General features: G+C 37.8%; 1 protein-coding gene across 2 annotated transcripts in view; it reads left to right on the top strand.

Annotated features, from left to right (window-relative positions):
* The window catches only part of LOC129757320 (triple functional domain protein), a 233,912-nt gene that overhangs the window by 31,650 nt on the left and 175,506 nt on the right, over positions 1–26,756 (top strand). For both annotated transcript variants that reach the window (XM_055754504.1, XM_055754505.1), the window contains exon 3: positions 17,717–18,329. In XM_055754504.1, coding sequence (XP_055610479.1) covers positions 17,717–18,329 — 613 coding nt within the window. The remainder of the gene's footprint in view (positions 1–17,716; positions 18,330–26,756) is intronic.

The raw sequence follows: 26,756 nt of genomic DNA, 5'->3' as shown, positions 1-26,756 counted from the left end.
GTTACACGAGTAAGAATATGGCTTGAGAATAATAATCAACGAATTTTGTATGCATTGATTTGGATAATTTTGAATCATCTTTGCTAATCTTAGTGAAGAGGCACCTTTGAAAGTGTAAATAAATTTGTACGTGAAGGCGTTCAAAGCTTGTTTCCTAGCTGTTCCTTTAAAAGGAACTCTATATTACCTCAGAACAGACATCTTTCCACTTTCGTAAAGCGAAATTCGATAGTGAATTACAATGTGTAATCCTACTGTGTTGCAGGGGTGCAGCCGTAACCCCAAGACGTGCAACGATCACTTCAAAAGTCTTTTAAAATGGATGTCCGTATTTCCGAGGACCAACTATGAACCGGTAGTTCAACGAAAAGGGGCCAAGCTTCTTTATTATCACCAAGTCGATCAAAGCTAAGCAAGCCTTGGTGACAGTAAAACAGTTTCGTGAAGTAAACATGTTGAGAAATTTCAATATGCATCTATAGAGCGTTGCCGTCAAGCTGCGTGTAAAGTAGACTGAGTCGATTTGGGATCATTTTCGAATTTTTCAAACCCTGTGGTTTTAAAAGCTTCGTTTTCGTTCAAAACTCATCCAGAATTTTAATGTAACGTTCACAAAAGTAAAGGAAAATGGGCATTTGGGTTTTATTTGTGTACACGGGTGAGTAATGCATTGGTAGAAATTCCTATTTTTGCGGTTGTACTCCATTTTCCCGAAAACCATTGCCCAGAATGAAAAATCACCAGAATTTCAATCACCAGAAATCCACTTCCCCAAAAAATTTTTTCCCAGAATGCACCATTTACCAGATTTTTTTTCCCAGAAGAAAATTTACTAGAATGAACCATTTCTCAGATTTTTTTTCGCCAGAATTGCAATTTCCCAGAAAATTTAATATATTTGTCCAAACTGAAATTTAAAAAATTCAAATGGATTTTTTCACAAAAATTGGGTTCAAATAATACTATTCTTTTGCGGCAAAGCCGCAACTAACGAGGATGAAGGGTCGAGGCGGCACAAAGCCGCCGAGGTGGCCGCCGACCCGCCGTCGCACACAGGGGTAAAACATGAAAAAGGCGATCAAAACTATTTCTGCCGATACTATGCGTTTTAGACCTATAGTGTCTTCGAGACAAATGAACAACATTACTATTGCATCTAAAATGTTTAACTGAAAACATAAATTTTTGATGATTTTGAAGGTTTTTCAACATTACTTTTGGATATTTAATAAATTATCCAACATCAGTTGAAAAATTTGAGAAGACTGTTTTTGTAAATATTTGAAAACATAAATATTCGGCCTGTTCGGCCGAATACCTAGTTCAACTATTCGGTAAGCCGAATATTCGGCTTAACGGTTTTTTTTGCGGTATTCGGCGCCGAATATTCGGCCGACCGAATATTCGGTACATCTCTAGTATAAAAACTTCATTTTTGGATCTCTTCTATTGACATTTAGGTACACTATGAAGATAACAATTGGCCCCTTGAATTGTATGTTGTGTGAAAGGTGATAATTTTCTGCAAAACTGTAAAATATGTAACTGAACTCGTCCGAACTCAGGAGATATAACCAGTTAAAAATGACTATTTGTGTGAAGTATTTTGAGGATATCTTGTTTAAACTTGAAAATTGTTATACAGTATATTCAACAAAAAGGTGTAACTTTACTGTCTCCAAAACTCTCTAGAACATATTTGATAGGAAAAACCACTCGCAAAAAAGTTATGTTGAAAAAACTGAAAAATGATGATATTTTTATAAAAATTGTCATAACTTTGATACGATTATTGATACAGCAATGACTTATTCGGCAAAGTTGCTAGAATTGGTACAAACTAAAAACTTTTCTCAGACAATAAACATAGCACCAAAGTGGATATTATAAATGTTAGTTTTTCTAACTCACTGCTAGGTGGATTGATCATTTTTTTTTTCAAAAAACTGATTTTATAGCCCTTGTAATGTTGTTCATTTGTATCGAAGACACTATAGGTCTAAAATGCATAGTATCGGCAGAAAATAGTTTTGATCGCCTTTTTCATGTTTTACCTCTGTGTGCGTCGTAAGCGGCGGCCCCGCGACAAGCATCAGCGTGAAGGACAAAACGTCTTTCAAGTTCGAACGCGCAACATGAGGAGTCGGATATCAAAACGGTTTTTAAAGGACCATGAAATGCAACTGAATGGAATGAATCAAAGAAACTCTCTACGAAATTCTCAAAACCGAACGCTGGATTTGGTTTTTACGGACGAATCTATCTCAATTAGCTCGGTCACTGAGGCCATTGATGCCGTTGTTCAGATTGATATGTACCATTCTCCGTTCAATTTTGATATCTCTTTTCCAAACCCTATCGATTCGTTTTTGATGAGACGTTCGATACTTCAGCTCGCAACTTCAATCGCGCAGGTTTTGACACAATGAATCGAATCCTTTCGGAAATCGATTGGATGGATTTCCTCAATTGTACGGACGTTGATATTGTCGTGAGAGTATTTTGCTCAATTTTGGATGATGTTTTTAACGAATCGGTAACTTTGGTGCGACCTCCTCTTCGACCTCCCTGGAGTAATGGACGCCTAAGGCGGTTGAAACAGTTACGTTCTAAATTACTTAGAAAGTTCACTAGCTCCAGGTGCCCTTTCACTAATATGAAATTGAACGTTGCTACAAGAAGATATCGCAGTTACAACCGTTTTTGAAATTTTGGAAATTTGTCAACTCAAAACGAAAGGAATCCGGTCTGCCTGCGGTACTCCAACTCAATGACAGAATTGCCATTACATCATACTGCATATCAGTTTTTACATCATATTGCATATCAGAAATGGATGGCGGAAAACAAATTGATGCAATTTATACTGATATTTCGGCTGCATTCGATTCAGTGAATCACGATATTCTCCTGAAAAAATTGCAGCGTTTGGGATGTTCTGAACGACTTTGTGCTTGGATAAAAAGTTATCTTACGAATCGCCGTTCAGCTGTTGGAATTGGTTCTGCAGAATCTCCTGATTTTATTCCAAAAACTGGGGTTCTACAAGGCAGCAATTTGGGCCCTCTGTTGTTTACAATGTTCTGTAATGACATTAATTTGCTTCTAATTGGCTGTGGAGTTCTCCTGTACGCGGACGACCTAAAAATATTTTTGGTCATGAACAGTTAAGCTGATTGTTACGAGTTACAAGGCTTCCTGGACATGGTTGTGAACCTGTGTGCTGATAATTTACTGGTTTTAAGCGTTGCTAAGTGTTGTGTTATTACATTCGGTCGGAGGAAACATCCATTCCTATATGAATACAGAATACTGGGTGAGTCACTGCAACGTGTGGATCAGAATAAAGGATCTTGGAGTTTTATTGGACAGTCATATGACTTTTAAGCCCCATTACTCTGTGGTACTAGAGAAGGCCAACAGGATGCTGGGATTCATTATACGCCTGAGTACAGAATTCACCGATCCCGTCTGCCTGCGAGCTTTGTATTGCTGACTGGTTCGATCAATATTGGAGTCTGTAAATCTGGTATGGTAGCCGTTTGAGGCTTTGTGGGTTGCGCGTTTCGAAGCAATTCAACGGCGATTTGTGCGGTATGCTCTCCGTGAAATACCTTGGGAAAACCCATTAAAACTACCGCCCTATCCACAACGATGTGCTCTTCTGCTTGGACTCCATACGCTGGCGGATCGTCAATCCATTGGTCGATCACTGTTCGTGGCAAAGATCCTGAGAAATGAAATTGACTGCTGTTGGCTACTTTCCCGTTGTAATATTTATGCTCTAGAACGAACCCTTCGTAATCGAGACTGGCTCTCATTGGAACCACGAAGTACGCGCTATGGCAGTAACGACCCCCTTCGGCTGATGTCAAGCTGAGGCGACAAGCATCGCTTTGCGTTATAAATTCCAATAAGAAAGCAATGCAACGCATTGGTATGTCATGCTGGTGCGCCATGGCGCTTTCAAAATTCACTACACATCACATTATCATTTCTCTACATCTGATAATGCTTGAATCGTCTCCTTTCTTTAGGGAGCAATTAAAAACTCATCAGATCATGATCCGGATTGCGAAAAGGACGAAATTTCAACCGACAAAATTCTTTGTTTTTTTTTCCGGGAATTAAGAATTTTTGAAAATTTTCTCGTCGATTCAGATATTATTTAGTTTATTATCACAAATCTACGAACCCGAAATCACTGCTTTTAACCGAGAAAAAACAACATTCCCATTGGATTTTCTACTTGTCGCGCTTCAAAACACCCTGGCATCAGCTTTGACGCGCTTACCAATGCGCTCAGCTTGACAGGTCTGCGCTTTTTCCATGGAGATCAAATGAGAGCAGGTATGTCGTGTGAACGTGTTGCGCTGCTTGTCGCCTCAGCTTGACATCAGCCTTCGTTCCGCAAAAATATGCTTCCTCCGTTTTTATACCCTATTCGATTTTAATGTGTCCATTGCGACTTTCAAACAACGGATTGAGCAAAGCATGAGTGAACGGTTAAGAAACTAGCAAACGATTTATGTAAACCTAGATTTAGATTTTAATCATTCAGACACCCACCTTTGTCAGATGATTTCAAGATAATAAACAAATAAACAAATTATACAAAATTTAAGTACCCACACCATAAACAAAGCACAATATTGGTTGAAAAACAAATTTAGTTGGAAAATTTCAAACCTGTAGTTTCATTTAAAAAATCATTTTGAGAATACTAGGGGAAAAAATCTGGGATTTGTGCCATTCTGGGAAATGTTCCATTCTGGGGAAAAAAAATCTGGGATATGGTCGATTCTGGTAAATGGTGCATTATAGGGAATTTTTTCCTGGAAAAAGGTTCATTCTGGGTTTTGATTTCGGGTATTTGTCATTCTAAGGAAAATTTATTTTGGGCAAAAGTTTTCGGGTAAATGGGATACAATCATTTTTGCAGTTTATTCTTATCACTAATTCGAGATTTCCGTAACGAATAATTTTATCCTTTATTTTTCTTAAAAGTATGAAGAAAACGCTACATTTGTATAAAAAAAAAGATCTTGAATTCAATAAAAAGTAACGGAAATAAGGCAATTGTTTTAATTACAATTCTATCTGAAGTAAGCTTTATACTCAAATTTATCATGATCTTCGAAAACATCCCCAGGCAGAGCAGAACTGAAACTTGAGAGGAGACAGTCTCATGGTACGGATTTGATTAGTGGGAAAAGCCATAATTCAAATAATCATAATTCAAAATAACTACACAGAATTACTAGACAGTGTACTGATCCTATTTACAGAGGATATTATGAATGTAAAAATTATCTTTCTGTTAAATAATGGCATGATTCATGTCCTCAAGAAAAAAAAATGGTTGGGTTCTTCAAGAAAAAGAATAATTTTCCGTGTGAAAGTGATTATCAGAAGTTTGGATCAGTCCTTGGGCTACAAACATGAAAGATACGAAGGAACTTAAAGATTAACAATTTTTCAGTCGACTAGAACAAAACTCTTGGATAATCCAATTGAGTCAATGCCAAACCAAATCTTTGGCACAATTTTAATAATAGTGGAGTAGCTGTTATTACTGTTAACAGTTTTTAGTTTTTTAATAATTTTTTCGATGTTTTCTTAATAAAACAAGAAGTGAGCTTATATGAAATTCCCCCCCAAAAATGAATATTTTTCAATATACTCAGATAACAAAAACTCATGATGAGAATGATCCTTTAAAATGTGTGTCTCGTCTTCTTTCAACTTTTAGTTTTGTTTTGGAAAATTTAATATTTTTTTCTAAAATTAACGAGTAAGATATTTATGACTCTGGAATCGATCATTAAATCGTTGTTGTGCCAATTTATAATTTATCTAAAGCAGGGGCAACCGTTTAAAGCAACGGGCCACTTTGAATTTGAAATCTTCTCGGCGGGCCGCACTCAAAAATTAATTTTCTAATAGTTAGCAAAGCTATGCGAAAATTTTAATAAAGAAATTTATTTAACGAAAACATGACTGAATAAGGGGAAATAAAACGAATTCTTAAATTTAAAGACAACGGAAATTAAACCCGTTTTTTAAATATAAGGTGGATAATAGTAGCTGAAGCTCACTAAATCTTGATCATTTTTAAATAATTTAAATTTTTAATCGATTTGAACTTTTTCGCGAATAGGTATTGATTTTTACTAACAAAGACATAATATTGCTTCCCTTTTCATTTGAAACAAAATTTTTTAAAAGGTCTTTCTGGGAATGTTTGAACCGTTTTCTAGTTAAAACCCTGTGTAAAAAACTGTCAAAGTTACAGTTTGCATTCTTGATTCTAGAATTTTTTTAAAAGATTTCCTGAATGTTCTTAATTTAATTCAGATATCACTGAGATAGGCTTTCCTAAGCTGATTTATGAAAATCTTATGATTTTGGGAATGAGGACTGCTTGATTTCAAGTAAAAATTACACAATTCATCGATGTTTGGCTTGATCTGATATATTTCTGAAAACAGCATCATAGATATTCGTATCAAACTTTTTGTGTTGAATCACAGAATGGCATAGTATATTATTTTGTCAAAAATTAAGAATTTTTCTAGGATTTAATGCTGAGTCATGTCGATAAGAAATCTAAAATCGTTAACAGAGTCTTTGTTAATCAACTTTTCTCTAGGGCTTGTGATATAGCTCAGTTGGCACGTCAGTTGCTTTCTGAGCAGATGTTCGTGAGTTCGAGCCCAAGAGTAAACATCGATCACAGTTGTACCGTACAAGTACATCGTATGATACAACGTTGTCATTGCTTAACACGAAAGAATAATAATCTCAATAACGGACTTAGAAATGTCTGTTATCATCTGTAGCCTCCGAATATATTGTTTGCTCTCTCGATCCGCGTTCATGGGTTTGAATAAAATAATATTGCATACATGACTTTAAAAGAACACAATATGAATGATTGCATGAAAAATGCAACTACGAACAAGTGAAGTGCAGATTTAATTAAGTTACTAAAATATATATTTTTTAAAATAGGTATGGACAAGTATTTTGGGATGATTAAAAATCCGTGTTGAAAAGAAGTCAGGAAAAAAAATAATTTGAGAAAAGTCTCGCGGTCCGCACAAACATGCCTCGGGGGCCCTGATCTAACGAAAGTTTCCTGCTGAACAACTCGATTACCGTAACTTATTTAGTATCTCTCTAGATATGGAGAAGATGAGCACGGGTTGAAGAATGCATTTTGAACTGATAGAAAACCCCTCCAGATTGTTTTTTATTTCTTTTTGTTTTTTTTAATTTTCCCGATTTTTGTTGCGGACTTTTTTTTTTCTTACGTTCACCGCTATTCTGCTTGCACTTCACTTGAACTGTAAACCATGCTTGAGAAGTTATTCTAGGCCAAAAATGAAATGAATACTACATGAAATACAGTAAATTTCTGAAAAAAAAAACTATTTTTATAGCTTTCCTGCCAAACAAGTGATTTTTGAATGTGACAAGTTAATTAATAAATGCTAACAGAAACTATTGACGAAATTGGTAAAAGTTCGGTAACGTTTATTTATTGCAAAAAACCAAATAATATCTATCTAGGAGTAAAACTTAATTCAAAAGTATGGCTCGTCTAGGTTTCCAAATACAATAAAGCAATTGAAAGCAAAAACTTAATTACAAAAAGAACGGATCCAGGTTTGCTTTCCACAAACCCAGCGGCAAACGGAAATCCTCTTTCATATCCTGAAATGTGCTCAATGAGTCAGATGCATAACAATCACGACTCTGTCTGGTACTTCAGCTCAGCAAATCTCGCTGCATACCAATTATATTTCCTAGTGCATATTGTGTACATATATGAGGTATAGGGTGCGAGATTAGGTTTTGTACGATAATGTTGTGCTGAATGTTGTTTTAGTCAAAAAAAAAGTCTAGGTACCATGAATTGCATCTTGTTCCTTTTAAGGTTTCGGTAGCTAACTATTTTTGAATATTATATATTACAAATTAAATTATTAAATATGAACACAAACTAATTCTAAAATTAAGTTTTCGCTATTTATTTCAAATTTCTCAATTTTCTCAAACATTACTGATTTAAAAAAAAATGAACCTGTCTGTTTAGACAAAGTTAAACTGTACCAGAGTAAAATACTTCACTCAATTGACCCTATTGTCGGTCGTGGAAACTCGCATAGTGATACACAATCTGAAAAAAAAATCCGGCGACTCCTTTACCTTGATTCGTCCCGTGGTATAGTTTTATGTTACTCGTTTTCCAACGAGTAATGCAGCAACAGCAGTGTGGTTGGTTCGGAAGGTTGCATGAATTCTTTCCTCTAGCCAGCGCGATATCCTCTAGCTAGCGTTCACTCAATTTTCCTGCTCTTAGCTCGAGAATCTTGTGGTAGGATGCCGCTGCCGTATCAATTATGTGCAGATTGATTCAAATGTATTTGTGTAACAAACTGGGTGGTTTTTCTCGTGGAGAAGCACTTGACTCGAGCAAATGCCGTAGCTAGCTAGACACAAACAAACAAAAAAAAAAAGAAAAACCTTATAGCGTAAAAGTAAACAAGCAATCAGGAGATTTTTATTTTATCTGGTGTGTGATGACGGGGGATGTTGGACGGTGGAACATTGTTCCAGGCCCCTTTGTGCATACATATGAAAAATCCTTAGGGCGGAATTGTTAAAAAAAAGATGTTTCAAAGAACTTTGTTTGTAAGATTCATAAATAAAACTCGTCAGTTTAGAACACTACAAAAAGTTTTCAATTTCATTATGAAATTATTCTATAGCTTAACAAAAATAAAATATTTTTGGTTCGCTGGATCAATCGTCGGGTTTTTCTGATTGTGAATATTTCTGTACGTCTATTTTAGTTGACACGATGTATTTCATTATACTTGCTAGGTTATAATACCTATTGCCAAAGTGGAATTGTTTAAAATTACACCGACATTCAGCCAATTATATTTGTAGAATTGTTGATAAATGAGGATTATAATGATATTTTTTTTAGTTTTGCTAAAATAAAAGGTGCCTTAGGCTGATGTCATGCTGAACCAACTAGCAACGCAACACAACGCAACGTTCCAATAAGATTGCGTTGCAACGCATTGGTATGTCATGCTGGCGCGACCTGTCACTTTGAAATTCCCTACAAATCATCACTTCTCTACATCTAATAATGCTTTGAATCGTCTCCTTTCTTTCGGGAGCCATCAAAAACTCATCAAATCACGACCCGGATTGCAAGAATGCCGAAATTTGAACCGACAAAATTTCTTGTTTTTTTTGCCGGAACTAAGAATTCATGAAAATTTTCTCGCCGATTAAGATATTTTTTAGTTTATTATCACAAGTTCGGACAGATCTTCGTACTATTGTGCTTAAAACCCGGAATCACTGCTTCAAATCGAGAAAAAACAATATTCCTATTGGATTTCCTACTAGTCGCGCTACAAAACACATTGGCATCAGATTGGTCGCGCTATACAAAGCGACCAGCATGACAGGTCTGCGCGATTTCCATGGAGATCAAATGAGAGCTGGTTAGTCGTGTGAACGTTGCGTTGTAGGTCGCGTTGCTAGTTGCTTCAGCATGACATCAGCCTTAATGTCATACACTGGTTAAGATGTTCGAATTGGCAAGACAATATAAAAGTGGTGTTGTGAGTTCGATTCTCACTTTCCTACGGCACTGTTTTTTTTTCTATTTCTGGGATGAATTGGATAGTATGAAAATGTCATAAAATGTTTTCCTAGGTTCGCTTGAATGTAGTGGTCATGAATCATTTTGCTTGGGAGCTCGAATCCTTATGCCAGTAGTGCTTTTTCAAACATATCATCCTTGGCATAGTACACTTTTCAGCGCATGTATTCCGCATTCCTATGTTTTATGTGCAAGATATTGGTGAATAAAGATGTATCGAGAAGTGGTATTCGGTCAACGGCCGAATATCGAATATTGACCTTTTAAACTATTCGGCGAAACGAATATTCGGTCGAAGATGTAATGTTGCACTAAATGGTGAGGCGTAGATTCATCAAACAAAGCAATAACAAAATAATCTAGGTCTGTTTGTAGAATTCAAAGGATTAACACATGCCCATACATTATGTTTCTGATGTTTTGTTTGACGGATGATGCTACTAGCCGTATAATCTATATATATAAAAATGAATGTTTGTCTGTCTGTCTGTTCCCTATAGACTCGGAAACTACTGAACCGATCATCGTCAAAATTGGCATCTGAGGGTTTTTGAGGCCGGGGATGGTTTCTGTAATAGTCAAAACTCCATCCGACTTAAGGGAGGGGGAGCTTCCATACAAAATTTGTAGTTTTTCGAAACAAATTAAAGTCATGACATCCATTTTCTCGAGATTTTTTCTTCCTTTGGGCGGTTTGTTTTTCGTCTCCATGGTCGAGGTCGAGGCGTCGCGAGCCAACGTCGCGAGGATAGTAACCGTGGCATAGCATACTGATCAGTGGGAATATTTTGGCGCATATTTCACAACCAAGAATATTTTCAATGCAAGGGGTGGCGATATGAAGCCTTGATGAGATTTTTTTTCTACTTAATTCCTAGCTCATTTGTAAAGCACATGGTTATGAATGACGCCTAGATGAGACCCAGATTGAACTTTTGCCGATCGCATAAAACATTACATTTTTTTGCCAAAATCTGAAATTGAAAAGTCATGGCATCCATTTTTAGAGATTTTCTTTTACTTGAGGGGTTTGTTTTTCGTCTCTATGGTCAAGCATACGTCGTCACAAGTGGATAGTAACTAAAGCATACTGTTCATTGATCGCTGGACTAATTTAACAAACAGGCGCCTGTTTCTCAACCAAGTACCTATGTTTCTTATGCACGTGGGGGCGATATGCAACCTAGATGTGTTTTTTCTTGCTTAATTGCACGTGGTAATAAATAACGCCTAGATGTGACACGGATTGGTATTTTATCAATCGAATCGAAACCAATTGAAAGATTTGCAAAAATACTTCAAGGAACATTAGAACATGTTCAAACGTTCAACTTTTTCTGTTAAAAAAAATTAAAAATTATGTTTTATTCTAGAAATTGTTACTTCGGCCCAAATACACAACGGAAACGAATTTAGAAATGAATATGTGTTTCATGGGTGCATAAAAGAGACTTTTGATTCGCTTCGTTTTTGAAAAGCGAGACTTTAGAATTGATATTCAACTGGACGCAAATTTTTTATGAAAAAGTTTTAGTAAACCCTTAAAGTGATAAACACAATATTCCCTCCTGTCAACTTACACGGTGGGGCAAGGGCAAACGTCGAACTTTTAAGAAATTCATCTTCAAAATGATTCAATATGTTGGAAAGACCAGAAGGGGTATTCCGAATGATGAAACTGAAGCGGATATTGACAATTCTTAAATGTCTTAAATTCTTAAAAGTAGAGTAACAAACATAAATTTATACTGCAGGAATACTGCAGATATATCAGCAAAACTTGATACGTATTAAATGCATTTTAAAGCCATTACTCTGACGCATCTGTAAATAAGCTTTGCATTGACACTTGCCCCAATATACGGGACAAATGTAAACTTAGAAATTTGATTTTGCCAACATTTTTGAATATTTGACTTTCAAAAAGAAAATTAAAAAAAGCGCTGAGAACTTATTTAGTGATGCAACTGATATTTTTTTTAAATATTTATATTTTTTGCCATAGTAAATTGATTAAAAAAAAAGAAATTTGCACTGTATTTAATAGGTACATAACAAATTTAATATATTTTTTATTACCATGATAAGTGTTGTTTGGGAAAACTTCAAGCTATAATGTCTCATGTCCACGAGTTTGGAATATGGCGAAACATTTTTTAAACATAATTTTGGCGCAAAAAGGATAGATATTCAAACTGCTTCGTAGGCGAGGATGGTGAAAAAAGCTGTTTGAAAATGGTTATTTAAAATCCTTTTCATTGTTTTTTTTTTTTTTAATTTCTATAGCTTATTTTTTCAACTCCAAAAAATACACCATCTAAAGCTTATCAGGAGCTGGAAGTGCATATAATACAGAATATTAGGAATATACCCAAAAAACCGTCTCGATTCACGCTATCCATCGGTTTTAGAAATTCTATCTCCATAAAGTACAATTTGCAATACATTCCAATATGCGAATCTTTTTCTTTCAATTAGTAATTTATGTAAACTGTAGCCGGTTAAATTTGCCTACCTTCTTCAAGCAGTGGGGGACAAAATTGGAAAAGATGGGGGAGCTCCCATGTAAATTTAAGATAAAGAGCTTTTCAAAGAAGGGACCATATTTAAAAAGTTTTTTTTGGGTACAGAGTACAAATTTCAGATCTTGAAGAACGAGTTTAGAGATCAAGTCTCAGTAAATAATATATACCATCTTTGAATTGCAATTCAGAACTACAGCTGAGGCTCTCATTTCAAAGTTGTTGGTTCTGAAGTATGATGAGGTTTGATTTGAAAAAATGCTCTCTAAAATGTAAATTTGAATAAATTACAAATTACATTTATTTTCGGAAGGTGTAGCAAAGCACAACGGGTCAGCTAGTGTAACAATAAAAAAATCAATCATGAATGGTATGTGCAAAAAAAATCCCCTCGAACAGGAATCGAACTCGAGTCTACTGATTACCTCTCTGACACCTTAGGGGCCGTTCACATACCACGTGGACAACTTAGGGGGGGGGGGGGGGGGGGGGGTGGTATGGAAATGTTCATGCTTGGCCACGGAGAAGGGGGTAGGGGTTTGGGTCATGTCCTCGTGGACATACTTACTTTCAAAATATTTTCTAAAGGTGAATAAATATTAAGATGTTTAAATCAAAATCTTTAAATGTTTAAATGGCAAAGATTTCCAGTTTTAGTTTAGCAAGTGATAAATATGATAATTTAGAAAGATATTTTTTTTTTAAATTATTTTATATCAGTACATTTTTATTCGGTTTTTTCAAAATCAGCCATTTCCATAACAAAAAGGCAAAAAGTGGTGTTTTCTTACTGTCAAATTATAGGTATTTAAAAAAACTATTTCAAATCTGTCCACGTGAACATCCAGAGAGGGGGGTAGGGGTTAGTCAAATGTCCACGGTTGTCCACGGAGGGGGAGGAGGGGGTCAAAAATCTCATTTTTCTGTCTACGTGGTATCTGAACGGCCCCTTACCAATAGGCCAAATCGACAGATGAAACAAGTCAAGCTGTAGCTCTACTATTCAGTTGACTTCATCGAGTTGAATTCGCTGCTAGAATATACGGCAGAAAACGCTCATCTGGCCCTGATTAGTAGTTCTCTGTTCGCCCCAGGTCAACAAATTTAAGTAAAAACGCGTTTTAAAATGGATAAAAATGAAAAATTAAAATTTTTATGATGATGAAAATTGAGAAACAATGTGTAAATAATGTAACAGTGCGTACATTTCAGATCAAGATGATTTAAAGGTCAAAAAAGCTTATTTGGTGGTGCTCAAAAATTATAATATTTTCGTCACTTGAAAACCTAGCTGGTTATTATTTAATATTTCTGTAAAGATGAAAAGGATATTTCTTTTTTGGTGAAAAATTAATACTATAGGTAGTACGAAACAAATCCTCATGAAAATTTGTTTAAGAAAATACGTACTTTTTGTAGAAAAAAGGAGTGCTTATTATGCCCTGGGTGCTCGTTATGCCCTTATCTCCCCTATAATACATCAGATTTTTTTCAAGTAGGGTGTCTTTGATTTTCAAAATGTCACCATTAGCTGAAAGAACATCAGATAACTTGTCGCTTCTAGGACGTTAATCACCAAAGATATTGGGTTCCAGTGAAATCTGACACAAAACATGTCAAAATAGGTGCCAAGCTATTCGAAATTGCTTATTTGGTATCAAATAAGATAAAGGTCGAATTTCATCTAGATGTCTTCAATTATGCAACGATCGAGTCGAAATTTATACACGGGAGTTTTTTGACATGGTCAATTGATTCCTAATATCAAATTCAGTATCAGACGACAGAAAAAGTGATCGTCCAATATTTTTGCAATTATTACTTAACAATGAATTCTGAAGTGCATCTGGAAAATGCTTTGGAAATTGACTTTCTTCAAACTCATCTTTATCTGAAATGTACGCACTGCAACATGATCTACACATTGTTTCTCAATTTCCAACATCATAAAATTTTGGATTTTTCACTTTAATCAATTTTAAAGCGCTTTTTTACTTTAATTTGTTCACTAGGGGCGAACAGAGCACTATCAATGAAGGCATAATGAGCATTTTCTGCCGTATAATCTAGCTCAATGAAGTCAACTGAATAATAGAGCTACAGATTGACTTATTTCGTCCGTCGATTTGGCCTATTGGTAAGGTGTCAGAGAGGTAATCAGTAGACTCGAGTTCGATTCCTGTTCGAGGGGATTTTTTTTGCACATACCATTCATGATTGATTTTTTTTTTGTTAATACGGCTTATAGCATCAAAGCATCATCCGTCAAACAAAACACCAGAAACATAATGTATGAGCATGTGTTCGTTCTTTGAATTCTACAAACAGACCTAGATTATTTTGTTATTGCTTTGTTTGATGAATCTACGCCTCACCGTTTAGTGCAATCATGATCAGAGCTGGTAATGGTGACTGTTAACGACTGACATTTAACGAAAATGCCAGCTAGATCGAAATCATCATCATTTCTTGAACCCAAAGCATGCCATCATAACATGTGGTCTATCAGTCTAGAGCGTTTTCGTTGATAGCTTCGACCCATACCCAACCACTTTCTTAACTGTAGTGACGGGGTCAGTTGCTGAGATTTAGCGAGCAAACGTATGTAAATGTGCTACTGAGTTTGTGAATGACATTTTACGATCACAAATTATCACAGAAAATGGGTACCGTGATATTTAGTAAAACTCGTGTTTACATTCATGCACACGTGACTGTACGTTAAAATAGAATAGGAAATAAAAAAGGGGGAAAATCCTTGCTCTCGGAACCATGTTGCAGTCGTTTTATGCGCTATCTAGTTAGCAGCTCGACTATATAACAATAATATGAAGATTTCGCTGTTGCCAGGTTAGATGAGAAATAACAACCTATAAATATAAAAAACCGGCATGGAAGCGGAATTTTAGCGGGCTATCATCTCAATGGAAACCAATGATATTGAATATTTACTATGCTAGCTTTCATTGAGAATCAAACAAAGAGGATTATCAGCCTGTTGATGATCGCTGACTGTGGCTCGGTGCATAGTTGGAGTTTTGGGAAGTGATGATGGTTGGAAAAAAACAGTAGCCATCTTTAACTCTGTCAATTTTTTCCAGCTCTGATCATGATCTTGAATGATAAATGAAAAAAAAAATCACCTCGACCAGGAATCGAACTCGAGCCTACTGATTACCTCTCCGACATCTAACCAATAGGCCAAATCGTCAGACGATACAAATTAAGCTGTAGCTCTATTACTCAGTTGACTTCATCGAGTCGAATTCGCTGCTAGATTCCGCTGTAGCTGTAGCTCTATTACTCAGTTGACTTCATCGAGTCGAATTCGCTGCTAGAAAACGCTCATTATGCCTTCATTAATGGTGCTCATACTGCCTCGGGAGATTTCTCATTATGCCTCTACAGTAGAGTGCCTCAAATGACCCGACTTTTGAAAAAGTTATGAGCTGCAGGCTAAAATTAATCCTAGGCCTAGTGCAAGATCTCATGCCAAATTTGGGCCAGATCGGATCACGGGAAGGGGTCGCTCAACGAGCCTGAAGTTTGTATGGGATTTAGTGACATTTTGTTCGGGAGAAACATGAAAACCCAGTTTTTCATAGATAACTTTGATTTTCCTCGACCGATTTCTTTTGAAAACGGGGTTTCTTAAAGCCCAATTTATGACAAACCTTTTATCCGAAGACTGCAAATCGATTTGAGTAAAAATAAAAAAAGTTATTAGGCTACAAAAATGGGCTAACTTTTTTAGGGGTGGCGTTTCATTAGGCGTTTTCAAAAAAAATCGGTCGAAGTTATTGATGAAAAACTAGTTTTTCATGTATCTCCCGAACAAAATGTATCAAAATCCCATAAAAACTTCAGGCTCGTTGAGCAATCCCTTCCCGTGATCCGATCTGGCCCAAATTTGGCATGAGATCTTGCACTAGGCCTAGGATCAATTTTAGCCTGCAGTGCATAACATTTTACATGTTTGGATTTTCCCATACAAATTTGGGGCAGTCTACTCTACAGTGACTGGTTTTCAGCTTCCGGCAAAAATTTTTAAAATGCATTTTTAAACGTTTTTATCTACTTTTTCAAGTTACATCCAATTAGGCAATAGACTATTTGAGTGTCTGAACACGAAACAATGATGTAATTCACATATTACAGCTGTTCTCTATGGTTAAATAAGCATTTTCCTTAAGGTGGCCATTATGCCCTCATCTCCCCTATATGCCTGTCCAGCTGGCAATTGATTTAATATTCCTATTTTTTTATTCACAAAATCTCGTGATGGTTTCAATACATCTACCAATCTGCTGACAATCTGAGTTCAACTCATATTCATGAAACAATCCAAGATTCAAATATTACTACCGACATAAATTCAATATATTCAATATTATTCAATATATTCGATAAAATACTTTATTTCTTAAAATATTGTATTTTATTTTACTTTTCGAGAGTTTCAAATGATCGAAGGGGGATAGATGACAAAAGAAGAATTTGTTATTTCGGTATCGATTTTTGAATACGGCGAATGCGCCAAGACCTTTGTTTTGAGAAAAACGCATTCCAAGTTTCAGAAAATAAAATCAATTTCCTATTTAGCTGCGTACAATCATTTTCCTAAATAAGTCGCTAAAACGCTTTCAAATTGATTTAATTTTATCACCCGATCGATCAATATAGCTTTTCCGTACTAATTACTTCAAAAAATTAATAATTATAACTGTGGGCCCTTTACCACAGACTGGTGCTCTCATTTTGTTCATTCGCCAAATTGAAGCGCCCTCTAAAATTGCAGAATGACTGTTCGCCTTTTGGATCGCTCATTAAAGAAGCAATATTCAAGCAAATTTCGGCTTGAAAGCGAGTCCAAATGATCACAATAACACATTAGCACATTCAACGATCTTATAAATGCTGATTTGTGTTTCTCCTTGTCCTGGGAAAACAAATTTCAAAAACTTCAATGCCCTTTTTCCATCTCGAAATAACTATTGGCCCTTTTGTTCGCGATGAAATTTTGAGGGGAAATAGGCGAATGAACTGTGGGATTACACACTCATAAAAAAAGCTATTCGCCTTATTTAAAAAATTAAATTTAACTTCACCAAAATAAGAAAAATTAAAAGGAGATCATATTTTCGGATGTAAAATAAAGAGTTTAACGCATTTATGTGATTATCTGGATTTGTTTACAGTTGGCGCATTCGCCGTATTCAAAATTCGATACCGATTTGTTCTAGTCAGATTTGATCTCATTAAGGAAAACTTGAAAGCTACTGTAAAGGCGTTAAACTTTAACTAGTTTAAAGTTTTGTTTTAGTTCGCTTATCGTGTGCGTTTTTTTATGTTTGTATATGTAACGTCCCGGAATTCAACAGCTATCATAACTGTTTGCATTTTTTTTTTATTTTTTCACTGATTACGATACACCGTACGCTTCTGTGTTTAGCTTATCAATTGAGATTAAATGTTCTATTTACCTTTTCTCTTTTTTCAGCGATGAAAGCAAAACGCATGGCTTCACCATAATCATCGACATGCGGGGCAACAGCAACACCGCTGCAAGTGCAAAGATGATACTGAAGGTGTTGCAGGAAAATTTCGGATCAGATATAATCCATCAGGCCGTGATCATCAAGCCGGACAACTTCTGGCAGAAGCAGCGCTCATCAATCGCGAGCAGCAAGTACAAGTTCGAAACGACCACGATCTCGATTCAATCGTTGAATAAGGTCGTCGAACCGTCTCAGCTGACGTCCGATTTCGATGGATTCCTGCACTACGACCATAACCTGTGGATCGATTTGCGGGTAGCTTTCGAGGATTTCCTCTGGCAAGCCAGTGACATCCTGGACAGGATCGACGATCTTCAAGAGGACCTGCAGCATTCCGATTTCCCGGAGGACGTCAACAGTGCCAAGCACAGCAGCGAAAATCACAACGAAATGAAGCGGAAAATTTTAAAACTACCCATCGAAGACCTCGACCTGCAGGGTCAGAAGCTGCTCGGAAAATTCACCTCGTACACCAATCGAAATGACGAAAGTTGCCACTCAACGTCATCACCTTCCAAGTGTCACAATCCGGACATTTCCTCTGCGCTGAATCAGGTTAGTTGAGCGCCCAGTTAGTTGTATATTAGCGAGTGAGGGGTGGTAAAAACATAATCCTCACCCATTGCCAACGAACGAACGTTCCGAGAAAAACCCCTCTGCCGATTTCTCAAACTTGTGTTGACTGAATGTAAACAATAACTGGCTGGCTGGGCTGGGACTGGGTGGATGGAAGTGGAAGCAAATTTTGGTTTTCATTTCAAGAGCCAAACCAAAAGTATAACGAAAATTATGCCAGCAAAGGAGGAGTTGGTGTGAGAATCAGAGAGAAATTGATTGTATCTATCGTGAGCACAAGCCAAGTTGCGACGATACGACAGGAAACACGAAAAATTTCACTCTTGTTTATTCATTACAAGCGATGGCAATTAATTCGGATTTAAGCTGATTTTAGTTATACATATCTTTTCTCGCCACAATAATAATAACAACCACTAACAGTATCATCAAAAAGCGTCCGTCCGATTAAATACAGAGCGCGGGTGCCCTTGTTTGGGTTTTTTTCTTGTCGAGGGAGGTGTTGTGAAGGTGGGAGAAATTTGCAGGGAGAAGAAGTTTGTTTCTGAATGGATTCCATAAACGTTGCTCAATTTGAATGAGGCAGCCAGCTTTTGATGATCCACCAACCACACTACTCCTAAACCGCACAGTTAAGCACGGGAGCATTAGAAGCATCAATGATACGCTCGAATCGACTCGGCTCGATGGAAATTATCTAATAAATTTTCCCGGCAAACGTCGTTGTCGTCGTCGTCGAGCAGCTGATGGCTTCTGCCCGCTCGCTGGCTGATGCTTTCCAATCGGGGCATGGATGGGGTGGATTCTGTTGCAGTTTTTGCGCCGCTTTGGGGTCTCTATAATTTGTTGGAGGCGCTAATGAAGAGGACCGTAGTGGTTTGCGTATTTTTTTTTTTTTTTCGGTGGCATTACGGCGCAGGTTTGCGTACCGGCAATGTGGTTATATGGTTATGGAATGTCGTTTTTTTTATTTGTTGTCGAGAGGATTACGTTTGTTTGTATCTTCTGCGTTCTGCGTTGCAAATTATATGTATCAGTTCCATTGTGCGTTTGCTAGTGGGTGGTTGGTTTTTGACAATTTCGGGTATATTTTTAGTGGATAACTTTCCATTCGGCGTCAACAAGTGCTGCAAACCAGGTAACGTTCTATTGTCATTTCACTATCCAGTCAATTTTCGTTTTCTTTCTGGTTACATCATTTACTTTGTCTAGTCAATATCTCAATATGCCATCCATGTTATGGAAAACTATTGTTCTTTATCTTGCTCCGGTGTTCCTAGTCTAGAAACTTTCAAGTAGTCTGAGCGCGAAGAAAATAATTTACTAAGTCACATGCGACATGATCAGTGTCAAAATTTGAGTTTTTACTATTTATTTTTTTTTCTTAAAATCAAAATAAATGCTCAACCTGAGATTTTTTAGAAATATGCAAATTACGTAAGCGCTTTAATTTGCTTTTAATGTTCCCGCGCCGATCCTCCGGTGCATAGGGCCGTGGTAAAAGACCTCCACTGTTGACGATACGGAGCCAGCGTCTTCACTTGGTCCCAGTATTCTCGTCGACATTTCGGATTTCGGCGGCTAAGCTTCGGCGCCACGAGTTTCTGGGTCTGCCTCTTCTTCGATGTCCTTCTGGATTCCATTCTAGTGTCCCTCTGTACGTTCGCATCTTTTCGCAGCGTGTGCCCAATCCATTTCCACCTACGTTCCCAAGTCTCGATTCCTAGCGCCCTTTGATAACATCGGCGATGCAGTTCCTCATTTGAGATCCAGACGCCAGGCCACCAAGCGCGGATCATATTCCGCAGGCAGCGGTTTTGAAAACTTGCAGTTTTCGCGTCGTTACCGCATATGTGCATCAAGTTTCGCACCCGTACAACAATACGGATTTGACGTTTGAGTTGAAGATTCAGATTTTCGTTCGTAGAGAGCATGACCGCCAGATGTTTCGGAGACTCGCAAACGCAAATCGGGCCTTTCTGATCCGGTTTTTGATGTCTTTCTTGGTATCACCACCAGGCGTTATCTGGCTACCAAGTTACTGGAAGCACTTCACTTTCTCAACCTGTTGCCCAGCTATTTACCATGATCCTGGAGGGATTTCCTGCGTTTATCTCCATCGACTCAGTCTTTCCGACATTGACTTTGAGACCTGCTACCTTGGAGCTTTCGGTGAGGTCTTCGAGTTTGCTCTGCATATCCGGTTGTGTTTGGTCGAGCAAAATAATATCGTCTGCCAGGTCAAGGTCGTTCAGTCGCTCCATTTTTGAAGGATTCCATGGCAATCGTCAGTCGTCAGTTCGGTGCACAGTCGATCGATCCAGTCAGAATCTTATTTATTTCTGAAGTCTTTGACAATAGATACAGACTGATTGTTTAAGATTAGCTTATAATTAAATTGCATAGCAATTAAGTTAGGTAACGTCACGGATTGCACATTTAAACTTAGATTTAGTAACATGATAGTCAAACAAGTGAGAAACAGCATTGAAAACTTCACAACTTCGAAAGAGGGGGTGATTCTGGTTTGATTGCGCAGTCGGCGTGCTGGAACGTATATGTTAAATCTCTGGAGTAATTGCGGGAAGTCAATGGCATTTGTCAAGTTATTTTAGACAAAGGTGCGCTGTAGAAAAGTTCTTTTTTGGCTCAAAGACGTCATTGATAGCAAGGCACACCTCTCGGAATAGGGTGGGTACGGAATCTTGCCATGGCCATCGTCGCAGTGCGTAGTGGAGGATTTTTTTCTGAATCCTTTCGAGTCTTTCGCTGTGGGCAGAGTGGTAGGGTGCCCAGACTGGTACCACATATTCCAGAACACTGCGTACCAATGAGCAGAAAACTGTTTTCAGAGCATACGGGTCATCAAAGCTGAGTGTATTCCTGGTTGCAGTGGTCGCGGTTTGTTGAACAAATGGGAGCTTATGGTCAAACGTTAATCCGTGGTCTTTAATAAAGGTTACTCTTTCGAGAGAGGTGTCACTCAAACGTTGTCGTAGACAACAGAGGCTCTGGTTCTAAAAACAGGGTTGCTAGCGAACCGGGAAAACCGGGAATACCGGGAAAAACTTTGGAATTTCATCTCGTCACCGGGAAACCGGGAAAAAACCGGGAATTTCGGCACCTCACCGGGAAAACTGTCATGTTTGAAATTTTTTACGTAATTTCAAAAATACTTCTAAAATTATTTCTAAATTTATGAGTAGTTTTTGACAATCACGTTATAGATTTATCTCATAAACGCTTATTTTCGTTGATTAGTAAACAATAAAGTTTTGATCGCGTTTTCTTGAAGCAATATGACATAATAACTCAAATGCTACAAAATTAAATAATGAAACTATTATCGACAAAACTAAATGCAAAACTAATAACAGTCGAACCTGGACAAGTGAGAGTCAAAGGACTGAACTTTTTTTCTCGTTCAAAGATGTTTCTAACTTAACCAGGTGCTCTATTATAGAGGGTCAACAACATACAAATGCATTAAAGTGGTCTAGAAATGCAACTAAACAATGTGTATTTGATAAAAGTCCACTGATTTATAAGAAACCAGTTGAAGCAGCAGTCCGAAGTTATCTCGAGTGAGTTTCAATATGGAACTATGAATATTTTTACACTCTCACCTCAAGAGATTTTGTGCTTTTAAAGCTTGGGACCTGGTATTTTCTCTCACTTATAGAGGTTTCTCGCTTATACAGGTTCTACTGTACCAGTTTTAGTTTTAGTTCGTTTTAGTTAGTTTTTATGCAAATAGCATATAATTTTGCAGTTTGAGCATTTTTTAGCAGATTTACACCTCTTTTTCACCAGAAAAAGATATTGTATTGTATATTTCGTTTGAATTGGCCTGAGGAACGAAGCATTATGTCGCAAGTGTTTAGTTTTTAATTCTTCCTACGTAAAACTTTTGCTTAAAGTTTCCTACGCTGAACAATATGTCTTATGTAAAAATTGTATCGAAAACAAGCTCCTGTCAAAATGATACAAAATTAAATCTTACATTCTTACAAACAAACAAAAAATCTTACAAACAGTTAGAAGTTTGAGGCCCTTTGCATTGATTTTTTTATTCAACATGATTTTATAATAAAAAACGATCAATCATCATTTATAACCGGGAAAAAACCTGGGAAAAACCGGGAAAAACTTTGGAATTTCAAAACAAAAAATCGCTAGCAACCCTGTAAAAAGCTTATATACTTACATTTTTCGGCGTTAACTTCCATACCCAGACAACCAGAAGTCGTATATTATTTTACAGATTATATCGTATGAATGTTATTTAAACTCATTTTCGTATATCTGCACCTACAATGTGCAGCCCATGCATATTCTTAATCGAATATAAATGCATTGCATGTTTTTATTACGACAATTCGTATATCTGCACCTACAATGTGCGTCCTATGCATATTCTTTATCGTATTTAAATACATTGCATGATTTTATTACGACAATACAATCCTAATCAAGAATATATGTGCTAATGTACCTATATGGCCTCCAAAATTATACGTATATGCTGGTTTTACTGCATTATATACGATATGTTTACACGTATATTTGCACGTATATTTGTGTTGTAAATTTGATATACCCACCAATGGTTGTCTGGGTACCGTGTAATCCGCACCATACTAGTAATCGATCGACGCCCTCCTGAAGCGCAACACAATCCAATATTGAATCGATGGTCCGGTAGATTTTAAGATCATCTGCGAACAGAAGTTTGTGCGACTGAAAGAATGTTGCCAGGTCGTTAATAAAAATCACGAAGATGAGCGGTTCAAGATGACTACCCTGCGGAACATCAGATGGCATGTCGAACATGGAGGAGTGAGTCCCATGAATGTTTATAAATCCTTGACAATTCAGCAGATACGAATACAGCCATTTAGTTGCCCACTCGGGAAATCCATATCGATCAAGTTTTTCAATCCTCTCCGATTCTGTGAGGTACTTTGTCGAAAGCTTTGACGAAATATACGTATTTTTACCTGTTGCAGAATGCAAATCGCTGGCATAAATCATTAGAAATCTCATCCATTACGATTAGAAAAAGTAAAAGTGATAAGATACATCCCTGTCTCACTCCAGCAGTTACCGGGATTAGATCGGGCAAGACACCGTCGTATTGCCTCGTATTGTGCTTCGATGAGATAGACTAGTTTCTCTGAGACTCCTCGTCGCCTTAGAGCCGCCCAGATGTTTTCGTGGTTAAGTCGGTCGAATGCAGAAGAGAGTCCTGGAATTCGTTGATTTTTTCGGCATGTGAAGCTACAATTCCAACACCCACCAACGTTGAGAGTCTGGAAACGGCTATCCGGACCCACCAGTCGCTCTACGAGGCGATGTGCCAGGCCTACACGGAAGTGCATTCCACCAGCAAAAAGCTACTTTACCAGCTTGACCATCTGGTACAAGTATGCAATCAACCTCCGGCAGTTAATACCAGAAAAAATGTAATTGTTTTATTATTAATCTACAGATTTACAGAGTTTTTACAATCTCTTTTGCCTTTTAGGACAATACTCGATTCAACGGAGGAAATCCGGCAGCTGATTACAGTGAAGGGGCGTCTCATGTTCTAGCTGTTATACACCAAATTTTGGGACATCATCGAGCCCTGGAGAGCAAATGGCATGCGGGTAAATTGCGGTTGCACCAGAAGCTGGCCCTTAGGTTGTTCCAGGAAGACGTCAAGCAAGTGCTCGACTGGTTGCAAAATCATGGCGATGTTTTTCTGCGGAAGAATCGTGGCATTGGCAAAAGTTTACAAAAAGCTCGAATATACCAGACAAGTCATGAACACTTCGAAAACGTTGCTCAAAACACGTACCGTAACGCGGAGAAACTCCTGGCAGCTGCAGAAGAACTTGCCCGGTCGGGTGAGGTTGCCCCACAAGAGATATTTTCTGTTGTTCGAGAGTTGGAAACTAACGTTGCTTCCTTTGCCGAGAGAGTGGATCAGAGGCGTAGAAGGCTTGAATTGGCTGTCGTTTTCTACACCAACGAAAAAGAAATATCGGCATGGCTTGAGCAACTACATGCAGAAGTTGCTAACGAAGAATCAATGGAACTTGCTAACGAACATCTGGAAGGTACTGAAAGGATGCTGGAACAGTGCAAGGAACAGGAAGAAAATACTCTGAAAACCTGTATGCAAGCCATCGCTCAGGGTGAAGCTTTGCAACAAGAGCTACGTACAATAGAGGAAGAAGATTCTTCAGGGTCGCTCACAGCGGTACAAAATGCTCTCGAAAGGATACAGAAGAACCGTATCGAAATGGAAACAAGCTCCTGTCAAAATGATACAAAATTAAATCTTACATTCTTACAAACAAACAAAAAATCTTACAAACAGTTAGAAGTTTGAGGCCCTTTGCATTGATTTTTTTATTCAACATGATTTTATAATAAAAAACGATCAATCATCATTTATAACCGGGAAAAAACCTGGGAAAAACCGGGAAAAACTTTGGAATTTCAAAACAAAAAATCGCTAGCAACCCTGTAAAAAGCTTATATACTTACATTTTTCGGCGTTAACTTCCATACCCAGACAACCAGAAGTCGTATATTATTTTACAGATTATATCGTATGAATGTTATTTAAACTCATTTTCGTATATCTGCACCTACAATGTGCAGCCCATGCATATTCTTAATCGAATATAAATGCATTGCATGTTTTTATTACGACAATTCGTATATCTGCACCTACAATGTGCGTCCTATGCATATTCTTTATCGTATTTAAATACATTGCATGATTTTATTACGACAATACAATCCTAATCAAGAATATATGTGCTAATGTACCTATATGGCCTCCAAAATTATACGTATATGCTGGTTTTACTGCATTATATACGATATGTTTACACGTATATTTGCACGTATATTTGTGTTGTAAATTTGATATACCCACCAATGGTTGTCTGGGTACCGTGTAATCCGCACCATACTAGTAATCGATCGACGCCCTCCTGAAGCGCAACACAATCCAATATTGAATCGATGGTCCGGTAGATTTTAAGATCATCTGCGAACAGAAGTTTGTGCGACTGAAAGAATGTTGCCAGGTCGTTAATAAAAATCACGAAGATGAGCGGTTCAAGATGACTACCCTGCGGAACATCAGATGGCATGTCGAACATGGAGGAGTGAGTCCCATGAATGTTTATAAATCCTTGACAATTCAGCAGATACGAATACAGCCATTTAGTTGCCCACTCGGGAAATCCATATCGATCAAGTTTTTCAATCCTCTCCGATTCTGTGAGGTACTTTGTCGAAAGCTTTGACGAAATATACGTATTTTTACCTGTTGCAGAATGCAAATCGCTGGCATAAATCATTAGAAATCTCATCCATTACGATTAGAAAAAGTAAAAGTGATAAGATACATCCCTGTCTCACTCCAGCAGTTACCGGGATTAGATCGGGCAAGACACCGTCGTATTGCCTCGTATTGTGCTTCGATGAGATAGACTAGTTTCTCTGAGACTCCTCGTCGCCTTAGAGCCGCCCAGATGTTTTCGTGGTTAAGTCGGTCGAATGCAGAAGAGAGTCCTGGAATTCGTTGATTTTTTCCAGTATGATTAGTAGCGTAGTGATGTGGTCCACACATGATCGTCCGGATCGAAATCCAGCTGGTTGTTCTCGGAGTGTAGCGTCGATGTTCTCCTGGATCCTGTTCAGGATCACTTTAAGGGAGTACTTTGAGGGTTGTACAGATCAACGTTATGCCTCGCCAGTTATCGCACTCTGTCAGGTCTCGTTTCTTCGGGACATTTACGAGGATACTCTGCATCCAGTTGGCCGGGAATGTTGCAGTATCCCAGATGTCAGTGAAAAGACGGTACAACATTTGTGCTGACAAGGCAGGGTCGGCTTTCAGCCTATCAGCAGGGATGCAATCGATCCCAGGTGTTGGATTTCATATTTTTGATTGCCGCTTCTATTTCATTCAGCGAAGACGCTTCCGAGTTGACGCCATTTATGGGACTTACAGTTGGCGCTACCAGCTGCGGGTTCTGTTGGCCATCGCTATTCGTGACTCGAAAGAGTTGTCCATCGTTTGAGCTGATCTGTTCGATCAGTCAATAACTAACCTGCTCGGTCTTTTAGCGGCATCCTTGCATTAGTCCTTGCACCACTGAGGCGGCGAGAAATGTCATAAAGTAATCGGATATCTTCATTGGAGGCGGCTCTTTCTCCCTCTTCGGCTAGGGAGTTTGTCCAGGCTCTCTTGTATCGTCTACAAGCTCGTTTAACTGCTTTTTCCAGCTCCGCATATCGTAAGCAGCGGCTGCTTTGGCTAACCCGGTACATGCCTGCTCATTTCCGACTTTCGCTTTTCTACGATCATCGACCATCCTCCAAGTTTCATCCGACATC

This window comes from Uranotaenia lowii, chromosome 3 (genome assembly GCF_029784155.1).
Source record: "Uranotaenia lowii strain MFRU-FL chromosome 3, ASM2978415v1, whole genome shotgun sequence".
Taxonomy (NCBI): domain Eukaryota; kingdom Metazoa; phylum Arthropoda; class Insecta; order Diptera; family Culicidae; genus Uranotaenia; species Uranotaenia lowii.
The sequence above is the reverse complement of the archived record's forward strand: the minus strand, read 5'-3'. Positions and strand labels throughout refer to the sequence as shown.